At 43.3% G+C, this 11,393-nt stretch overlaps 1 protein-coding gene across 1 annotated transcript; it reads left to right on the forward strand.

Annotated features, from left to right (window-relative positions):
- The first annotated feature begins 3,487 nt into the window (after positions 1-3,487).
- On the forward strand, positions 3,488-11,184 carry vgf (VGF nerve growth factor inducible). The gene is made up of 4 exons (XM_042069862.1): positions 3,488-4,557; positions 6,460-8,778; positions 8,894-10,073; positions 10,148-11,184. The coding sequence occupies exon 2, from the start codon at positions 6,495-6,497 to the stop codon at positions 8,574-8,576; it is 2,082 nt and encodes a 693-aa protein (XP_041925796.1). The 5' UTR covers positions 3,488-4,557; positions 6,460-6,494; the 3' UTR covers positions 8,577-8,778; positions 8,894-10,073; positions 10,148-11,184.
- Positions 11,185-11,393: the final 209 nt, after the last annotated feature.

The following is an 11,393-nucleotide window of genomic DNA, read 5'->3' on the forward strand; positions in this document are numbered from 1 at the left end:
ACCATCAGACTAATTTTGGTCAAGGAAAGAAATAATCCAAATTAATTTCCCTTTCATGTCCAAGAAGACTATGTGTTTTCATGCTTAAGACTAGCATTCGTATGTTTTTTCTACCATGTTAACCTGACTTTGTGGATCTGTTGTGATGAAAACAGGCAATAGTACTGATGGTGGTTGTGGTGGGCTCTGTGTTGACATATATTTCCTCTATAAGTGTCTCCAGAAGAGAGTATGTAAATGTTATTCTATTGCTCTAAGTCGCTTTGAATAAAAAACATCTGGCAAATGTACAAATACATGAAAATGCAAATGTAGTATATACAGTACAATCAACGGCACTCTTGCTTCCATTTTCCTTGTGTGGCAGTTAGCTCTGTCAGAGGCCAAGAGTGAAAACTTTCCTTGGTTTTCCCAAGGTCCTAATGACCAAGGAGACCTATAAATCTCCATGATAATAAAATTGGTTTAGTGCCAGTGTATCGTGTTTATCCTTTTTCAGTGTGACAGACACATGCACACAGGTAATTGCTCACACAACACACACACGCACGCACGCACACACACACACACAAACACACACACGCGCGCGCGCATTCACGCAAGCAAACAGCCCTCTGTAAACTCGTCTTGTTCTGCTACTGATGACGAGGCTATGACTCATCCTAGAAAATTAAGCACATTGAATTGACCTCAAATTACTCCCCATCTGCTGTGCTGGAGCAGATAATGACAATCTACTCCACCAGATCTGAACACGTAGCTGACACTCACCATTCATAGCCTAGGCTACCTACACATGCTTTGTTGATAAAAGAGACAGTCATTGGAATACTAGACATGAAAACCGTAATAGAAGCCATGTTTGTTATTTGTTATGCTGAAATGTGTTGTTTACAGAATGTGTCCAATCACCAAGCACCATCTGTGCCTTAGAGTGAGGTGAGAGCACATAGCAAAGGTATAGTAAATCCCACATAATCAACATCATCTGCATTAACTGTCTGCAAAGACTGACTAGCTCATATCACTGAATTATCTTGCATCTCAATTACTTTCGTTAGGATAAACTGAATGAATAGGCCTATGCAGCTGTATTGTGAGCAAAATAGGCTATACTATGTTACATTCTCATGTATAGATCCTCATACAGTGTATTTCCCAATAACCTGAGGAGGATATACATGTATGCGTGCTACCCCTGCACCAATCCACTGACAAGGCATGTGGGTGGATAAGCTTCTGCCTCATTTCCGAACTAAGGGCAACCCTCCCACGGTTTGTTGTCTGCCTCGATTATAAATTGGCTAATTTAATAGTGCGCCCTCACACGGAGCGCAGAGCTAAAATGTTGAGGGGCGTAGGAGATTGATCGAGGGAGAGCCCCAACACAGCACAACTCGACTCATTAACTCCGAGTCAAATCTGGGACCTCAAACGATCAGTCTTCACCATCGGCCTTACGCATGGAACACTAACGCTGCTCTCTCGAGGATGGGATGGTTTTCCTGATGATTATCTTAAACAATTATGCTCATTCAAATATAGATTAGTTAATGTTCTGATATCAATGCATGGAGTACGATGAATGTTCAATTTAGCATGTAAAGCAATGGCATATAGACAAGAAATAGGGTACACAAATTGTGTGCACGCACATGCAGTCTTTCTCACTGAGTTTGACACTCGAGTGATATTCTGCTTGGCAGCAGGAGACGACCAGACTAAGATTGGAACTTCTTTCTTTTTTTGGGGGGGGATTAAATGAAATGAAATTATGTATTTAAACTCGATTTGGTGGTAGAATGGTTGTAGTATAACCTAGTAGGCACTCGCGGCCGTGGATTTGGTAAAATAAAGCCCAAATCCACGCCTGTAGTTAGGCTATCTAAGGCCCGATGGCCTCGTGTCTACACCGCACCACGGCCGTGTAGGCTAGGCATCCTTACCAAACCTCCTCTGTCGTGCTTTATTGCTTAAACCTACGTTGGCGATCAAAACATGCGAACAATTAGTCTATATGCTACTATGTAGCCTACTGCTTTTGCGTGTCATCTTTCAGCATGTCAGGTCTTTTCCTTTTTTCAAGCAGGGCCGCCGTCCCCTCGCAGTTTTTATGAATGAAACACAGCCGGTTAGAAGGGATGTGTGACTGGCCAATCACAGACAGCCTCTTTTTGTAAATACACACCACTTGTCTGAGCAACTGATAGCGAGAGCTATCTGAGGTCCTCCTAACACAAAGCTTAATAATAAAAAGTCAGAATATGCTTATAGCCTAATACTTAGGTTGTCCACACATATCAACTCCGGGATAGACGTTGATCGATGTATTTTTTCGCGGCTGCTGACAGACTGCCACATCCTGCATCCGCAATTGAGTACAGCCTGGTGCAGAAGCTGTCAGCTTTCTCGGGACGCATGCAGTGCTTTCGGCCAAAAAAGCAGTATTAGCTCAGATACGGAAATCAGATACATTGCGACGTGCGTCACTGAATGCTCAAGGCATAGGCTATTCCGAGCGGCCAGTAGTTCATAGGCTAAATTGCTGGAGACTTGTCGTTGTTATGTTAGCCTTTAAGTTGTGTTGACCTTTAAGTGGCCTAAGCTTTGCATTTTATAAATTGTTGGGTTAATAATATTTTGCCCTAATGAATCCATTCGTTCAATAGTTTGCGATAAACTTAGGCTAGATATCTTTTATACCTGTTTTGTTGTTGTTAAGGCCCCTTTTCTATTTAAGCAAAGACATATGAGACAGGTGAAGTGAGTCACTCACACCTTGGGAATGACCCCTAAAAACTGACACAAAAGGCTATGTGACAGCCTATAGAGAATCTGACATTTCAAACACCTGGTTAGACCTTGGCCATCTGAACCGTGGCCCTGGTCTCATGAACACAGAAACAATTAAACATGGCTAGGCCTACATGTTTCTCTCACTAGTTTTCTTTCTCTCTGCAGCGCAAACTCCAACACAGACACCCTCAGTGTTTAATCAAGTCAAAGGCGCCCCTATCACCACCCACAATCAAGTGCAATTATGATTTCATTTTATGTGTTTCTTTCCAGAGGGTAGACTACGTCTTGACATTTATGAAGGAAAGTCGTTGCTAGTCAAAGAGGAAGAAAATACAAACAATTCTGTCACCGAATTCAATATCACCGTATCCCGCGCAACATGAACATCAGAAATGGCCATTTTGGTTTGTTTTTCATTGATTTCGTCGGCCATCAGTCTGCATTAGGCTATAGGCTACAATGCCCATCAAAGCTGAAGGTCTGTGTCTGAAAATCTCACCCAAGTCGACAGGCTTTCAACATGCTGTCACAGTATGATGTGGGCTGTAGGCCTATTACACCACTAATGATGCCGCCACCAAACTCTCAGTGAGGTCACAGTGTGCCTATCCTGCGTGTCATCATATTGGGACATTAGACTACATTAGCCTACATTGATGGACCTGACGTAGGCCTAGCTAAATGACCAGACAGCAATCGAAATATGCTGTTTGCTGATTTGGATGCGCCTGCCCTTGGAAGTAGATAATGTGCGGTATTTCTCTGATGTGAAAGCCTATTTATATGTTCATTTCCTTAATTCAGCAATCTGCAAAACTCTGAAGTCACAGGTCAAATACAAATCCATCGGCTGACATGTTATAGGCTAATACATTTTCTGGACATTCTGGATAGCCTCATTAAAAGCCGGAATTATTGACCAAGATATGAAAGAGCGCAAAATATTAGACATAGCCAAATACTTTGTGAAATAACATAAATGGGTTTGGTATTTCTGATAAAGGGAATATCCACATCACTGATGGGGAAAGGCTTTAGTATGACGAGGCAGCAACATTCCATAGGTCTGCACGGAGACACATGCACGCGCATAGGCTACTGGATGTTGCTGATTGTGATGTGATCTTATATTAGCCTATAGCCTAGGCTACTAGAACTCTAAACCATCTGAGCGAAATCAACCTTGTTTTTCTAGCCTTCTCCTCGGTTGTCAGGCTGACAACGACTGACAAATCTGTTTAGGCTATGGGCATTCTAGTTTATGGGTTGACTGTGTGTGCTGGGGAGTTTCAGCATATCATGCACAGCTGCATCTGGAAAAACCTATCCTATGTCCTGTCTGTAATGTTTTCTCTCTCCTACTCCCTCCTGTGAAAAAAATACTATTTCATTCATCCTGCTTCCGTTCATTCATCTGGGCACTGCAGCGTAGCGAACACACGTCGTTCGATCGACAAGCAAATTCTTATCAATGGAGAAGCTTACGTCAATGTGGCTGTCTGACGTAACGTCACGTGGTTAGAGGAAGACCGCCATATAAAGCAGGAGCTGGCCAAGGTACTGAAAATATCTTAGGGCCGTGAGAAGACAACGGCGTCTATGAAAACAAGACAGGGACAATAACTTCTTCATATTTGACTGCATCATCGCAGCTGGTTCATAAGGCTACAGTCCGAAATAAAGAATTGAAACTATACAGAAGAGGCAAAAAAAAATATCCAAACATATCGGACAGCGCTGTCCCTCAACTGGTCTGTGGTAAGTCTTAACTTATTTTCTACCACAAACTCTTATGAATAGGAACTTTATGGTTATACATCCCGATAATGGTAAAATTAAGTTTTGTTACTGGTATTTGTTAGGAACAGGATGCATTCCTGTTATGTATCCAAGTAATAATAGGGTACAGATGATAAAACAGATTCCACAATTTATGGTGTGCTATATTTGTGGCGATGATCTGAACGATCTTTAATAATCAACAACATCATCCACCTCTCTACCCCTCCCTGTATTCTTTTGTATCGTCACCATGGCGCCTCATCATAAAAATAACAACTGCATATCCAATTATAAAGAAAGTCCGAGATGACGTGAAATAAACGTAAACAACCAATTATTTGAGATTCGGGAGAATTGGGAAACAGCCAATTAATTGAGATTTGAGTTATGTAGGCTATCTAGTAAATGAAGAGCCTAGATGAAGATTGGTTGGATTTATGAGTGGCTATGTTCAGACAGATCACGATTCCAGCCCTGTAGATGAGTAGCTGTAGGTCCTACAAGATTGCGAGGAAGCCAGGTTTCTAAAAAGCGGATTACAATGTGCTTTGGAGATAATACCTCGGATAATGTATTTAGATCAAAGAATTCAATAAAGATAAAACATCCATCCAGTGATGGAAGCGTAGGGTAATATCGGTGAGAAATGCAGTCTTAAGAATATTGATCACTTAAGTAAAATATACATTTTCTCGTGGAAAACTTTGTACTATGAATTGAATAGGCTATACAGCACCATGTGAAGTTTCATCTTCATTGAAATCCGTTTATAGTCCAATTAAAACAATATGTAAGAAGAACTAGATGCTTTATGCTTTTGATGAACTAGTTACTTGTGATCCATGCAGGGTCATATTGCCACGGCAGCTTGTTATTTCCATGTTCAGGTGAATGTCGACATCGGCAAGATACCCAACCATGCCGATGCGCTTGGTTTGGCACCTCCTGTTGATTAGGCTATTTATTCATAATCTTTAATTGATGGAACCCTTTCTAGAACGATGGCTCAGATATTGCCTTGAACAATAAATGAAGGGATATTACACAGGGATGGATCGCTTTTGCTCCTCCACTAAAGCAATTGCATGGGCATTAGTGTTTAAACCGTCTCATAAACACAATCCACTTGATCCCTTTATTCTGAAATGTCTTGGTGGCGTTGAAATGTGACTTACCGCATAGTAATTAATTTACCCTTAAAACTTTCACTGTTACCTTGGTCACCGAATTATGTAAATTACGCCGTGACATTTATATTTCTACCCCCGCGCGTGGGCTCACCCTTATGCATTTTTCTCCTCTTCGTTTGCACTGCTCCGCGTGTCTCTAGCTCACATGCTGGAGGCTGCTTAGCGCGCTCACACACGAGCTCGAGCAGAAAAACCAATTAAGTGGCTTAAATTAAATCAGCTCACGGTGTCGAAAGCATACATTGCAAGCTGTTGTTTACTGAAGAATGCGCAACAAGTTTGTGAGCAAAAGTACAAAAAGTGAGCGAAAGTACAACATTAGTCACGTCATTGGGATAAACCTGTCTAGGTGTTTTTGCGATGCTATTTCTGAAGAATTTTATTGACTGTCCCTTTTGCTGCCCACTCTGCATATGTGTTTTGTGCATATTTAGTCTATCTGACATTATGGCATTGAATTCTTGTCGTTGTTTTTATGTTTTTCATGTGAACATGAAACAGGAAAGTGTTGAATAGACTTTGCTCTTTTAAATGATGGACATAGATGCGCTGTCACTATGTGGCACAAAGGCAAGAAATCCTTTTGATTAACTCCTTTTCTTTTCTTTCCTCCTCCATGTCTCTCTTTCTGTCCCTCTGCCCCCCTTCTCTCTCTCTCTCTCTCTCTCTCTCTCTCTCTCTCTCACAGCAACATCACTCTGAGCCCTAAACCCCTGATTTTGCATGGTCATGGTCCGGTGTCAAAACACATCAAGTGCCCATTCTTTTCTTCTGTTAGTTTTGCTCAGTCTCTCATCAAAGTTCACCCAGTGCAGTCCCATTAACCCAGACAGGCAGGCCATAAGTGACCACAATGGGCCTTTCCGAGACCTCGCTCAGCCACCACTGCCCCTCAGACTGGGGGAAGACGAACAGGGTCCGAATGAGGAGGAGGAAGAGGAAGATGAACTCTTCAAAGACGTCGACCCCAAGACATTAGCAGCTGTCCTCCTGGAGGCTCTCAACAAGCCCCAGGGGGAGAGGACCAGTGAGGGAGCCGAGGAGCTCGGACAGGGGAGGAGCGCAGAGGAGGGCCTGGAGGTCAAGAGAGGGCAGGAGAGCAGCAAAGAAGAGGAGGAGGAGGAGGAGGGAGAGGAGGAGGAAGAGCGGGATCTGCAGGGTTCGGACCGTGACAGAGACGGACGGCAGGAGCTGGAGCTCGTCATGGCCGCCGCGGCAGCTCAGGGCAGGGAGGAGCGCGAGAGGGAGGAGGAGGAGGAGAGGAAGAGGGCAGAGGAGGAGGAGGAGCGGCTGACGGAGAAGGTGACGAGCCGCACCACCAGTCAGACGGTGCCTCTGAAGCCAAAGCCAGCGGAGGAGGGGCCGAAAGACGAGCCAATCAAATTTGGTGATGACCCAGAAGGCAACGAGGAGGAGGAGGAGGAGGAGGAGCAGCTGAGTCCAGAGGAGGTGAAGAACCTGCAGAACATGCTGGCAGAGTTCCAGAGCTACAGCACCACCACGGAGAGCCATAGCGCCGAGAAAACAGGCCACAGAGAGAGCCGAGGACACTTGACCGACCCCGACAGCGACGACTACACAGACAACGATATTCGGCCCAAAGGGTTCAGGGGCTACAATCTGGGCCTGTCCAAGAAGAAGCTGAAGTGGAAACAGCAGCAGGAGGCGGAGCAGCCCAAAGCCAAGAATCGGCCAGCATACCGCGGCGGTAACTTCATGGACGACTTTGGCGATAACCTCTCTAACCCTGCGGAGGAAGAGGTGGAGGAAGAGGAGGAGGAGGCCATAAGTCCTGAGGAGGAAGAGGCTCGGGCCAAGGCGGAGCAGGAGGAGGTGCGGAGGCAGGCGGCAGAGGCACAGAGGGCCAAAGCTGAAGAGGAGAAGCTCGCCGACATCGCCTCCGACATGTTGCTGCAGTACATGATGAAACAAGATGGACGGAAGTCTCAGGACCATAGGAAGAAAAACACCCTGGGGATGAACGCGGTAGAGGACAAGCGTTCGGACGAAGAGGAGGACCTGGACGACGACGACATTGACCCGCAAACCATCGACAAGCTGATCGAGATCTCCAGCAAGCTCCATCTGCCGGCGGATGACGTGGTGGACATCATCAGTGACGTTGAGAAGAAGAAGAAGAAGGACGCCCCGGAGACGTTGACGTGGCAACGGCCTCTCATGGCGCCCCCAGCCCCTGCTCCCGTGGCGCCGGCTCCCCGTTTCCCCACGCCGGTCAAACAGCCTCCGCCCATGTCCAGCCCGTTCAAGTCCTGGTTCAAAGACAGAGCCGTAATGAAGCCCAACAAGCAAGACTTCTGGCTGAAGCCGCAGAAGCAGCCATTTCGAGCCTATCCCCCTTATCCGTTTTACCAAAAAACCTACCCTGGCTACTACCCCATCTACTTCCCTCCACCCAAACCCAAGCCTCGCTATTACGCCAAGCCCTCCTATGCCTTCAACAACCTCCTGGGAAACTCCCTGGACTATGACTTTGATTTCACCCCAAAGCGCAGGTACCGCACCTGGGCCCAGCCACGACTACGCACGCCAGCCACCCTACAGCGAAACCTCTACTTCCCCAACTACATTGTGCCCCATCCTCGGACATTCGCCGCCGTGCCCATGCCCAAGCCCCGCTCGCCTGTGCGTCATCGGTCGGCCTTCTATTACCCGCCCCCAGCGTCTCTAGTGACCCGTGGCCAGGACTACTACGGTCAAAGGAGGCCCTCCGAGCAGGACAGCGACGAAGAGCTCGAGAACTTCATCGAAAAGGTCTTCCTGAAACGTCCCCGGATGTTTCAGTGAAGGGAGCCGAGACGAATGAAAGAAGGAAGAGAGGAAGAGGAAGAGAGAAAGAGAGATGGTTAAGAGATAATCAAGAGGAGCGATGAAAATGAGACTGTTTTCCCCACACAGACATATGCCGTTTTTTTTAGCAGAATTTTTAAAAATATGAATCCCTTGTTAATTTAAGCATTTTGATCTGAACGACAAACTAACCTGTGTGGTGAGTAAAATCTCTCAATTAGTTGCACTTTACTTATATCTCCATTCAATGACAATGGTGATAGCCACGCTAGCCATATGTCCATCTCACTGACTTATATCCTCTACCTCTCTAGGTAGACAGACGAGAAAGAGAGAAAGCTTCTGTCTTGTTGAAGAGGTGCACACAGAACAACAAAAAAAAGGTACACGGCAAAAATGAACTGGAATCTTCATCGTCACTTTCCTGCTCTTGTGAGAGACTGTTCAGAAAGAGCGTTACCCAAGCAGTGTCCATCTTCGGCTGTATGTCCCATCCAGGAGCTACATTTTCACCAAATGACCCTGATTTAGTCGGTACCTCCTTTGTAACAACCGACCATGAAGGAATTCTATCCAAAGTAAGCCTTATATGTGTTAAATGTTTTGATTAGTTTTGGACAGTTTGGACAGTGAGACGGTTACTTCTTTGATCCAAAAGTCAGACAAACATGACTTGTTTTCAATCCTGCAAAGAGCTTTTGAGTTTAAAAGACATATATTTTGTTTTAATGAAGTGAACAGGTTAATGCCTGATCAAGGTGCCATAATGCAGGAACATAGGCTGAATATATTGGACCTTAACTCTTAACAAGAAGTCTTGTTCAGCTGTTCTTGAAATTGAAGTATTCTGCTAGTTACATTATGTCACACACACTCTCACACTCATTCTTGTACATAGGGTTGAACTTTTTTATTGCTTTGTCTGAGCAGTATTGATTTCATATTTTCCTATACATTTTTAAGTTGTTTATAAAATAAAATAAAAAATACAATAATATACTGCAAATGGCATTCATACATTCCAAGACCTTTATGAAAATGAAACTGTGTTGAGTATTAGAGAAGTTTATTGCCTTACCATATAACTCTTCCCCCTTTATAAGGAATAGCATTTATGCCATCAGATGTCACCTTGTGCTGGAAAGCACGGAAAACTATAGGCCATGCAGATGATGAACTCAAATAGACATAGAATTAAGTTTTCCCAAAGGAAAGTTGTTCATGTGCCCCAGGATTCCACTTCAGTATGCAACATTAAGTGGGATATGCAGCATAATACAATGGCTATAATTTGGCCATATGCCATCACAAAATGCTTTACAGATTTGCAAAGTAAAGAAAAAGGCAAAGCAAATAAATTGTAAGACATTGTTTTCAATAATAGTTTTAAAAAACTGATAGTATTTTCAGAGAAACAATGGTTCCACCACAAGTGGCTTGTGTACCAAGACAAAGAAAATCAGAAGCATATGCCTTCAAGCTAAGCTAATCAGAGTAATGACAAATAATATTAATGAAATAAATGTTTTCTTATTCAGTTCACCACAACAGCTTGAATATTTTTCAAGCAGGTGGTTTTTAGTATAGCTTTCTCCTGGTTTACCAAACAAGACACATTCCAAGACTTTTAAGCATTCCAGCAGTTGTGAAAAACTTCAAGGAAAACTAGAAATATATTGACAGCTAAATCACAAGGCTCAAAAGATACCTTGCCCCAGATCCAATACTTTTGCCTGTAGGTACGCTTAATACTTAAGGTATACTTTCTCTTGATTAGCGAGGAAATATATGAGCCTACTGTGAGATTAACAGGAATGTATACATATTTTATCCCAAATGTTAATATTTATGTCTCTGTGAGGTGCATCATTGTCATGTTCATAGTAAACAAACCAAAAGACTAAATGGTCACCACATGTGTGTTCAATTGAAAAGTAGCATTGACAATCCAACTCTAAAACGATGCCGGAAAATGGTTTTATCCCCAGTTATAGAAGACACAGTAGGTAAAAATGCTACTTGTGTTTAATTTGATTGAATCACTGAACCAATTCAACAAACTCATTGCATTTGGCATACTAGGAATACCTAACATGGGGGCACTGTAAACAACCATCTTAACTCAAAAGTGACCGATTTATTGTCAACTAAGTAACAGAGCATCAGAGAGTAGGTCGAGGGGGAAGTGAGGATGTTCTGTTTTAATTTTTGATTAATTTACTGTTTTTTTCATTAATGAGAATTCTCTGGAAAGTAATTGCAAAGACAGACAGAAAGGGGGAGAAGGGGACGAAAGCATGACTTGAAGCAGAACAAAAGTGTCTGCACGTTTATGTGTACTTGCATCAAAACAACAAAAAAAATGTGTTGCTTCTTTGAAGACATTATGAGCATTGCAAAAAAAGTATAAAAAAATAAGACAATGACTAGCGTACCTGAGTAAAACCTGTCAAGTCTTGTATGAGGAAACTCATGTTGTTTATGTCGTTTCTAGATGTATCTTGTATTTATCGTAATAAACATGCGTTTGCTGGATGTAAATAATCGCATGTTGATGACTAGTTTTGCTACACAGAGAGAAATAAATAAAATTGACTATTTTTTATTAAGATTGTTTTTTTTTTTATTCCTTTCTGGGAAACCACGCTGGTTGTGAACTTACATAGTGGGTGATACTTACATACACTCAGCACCAACATCCTTCAACTTCAACAATCATATACATGGAGCTTTTGCTACTCTGCACATCACTTTCACTAGGCTAGATAGATTTCCCACCATAGTTAACAGTGGTAATAGCAACACACATTGCAT

This window comes from Alosa sapidissima, chromosome 18 (genome assembly GCF_018492685.1).
Source record: "Alosa sapidissima isolate fAloSap1 chromosome 18, fAloSap1.pri, whole genome shotgun sequence".
Classification (NCBI taxonomy): Eukaryota; Metazoa; Chordata; class Actinopteri; order Clupeiformes; family Clupeidae; genus Alosa; species Alosa sapidissima.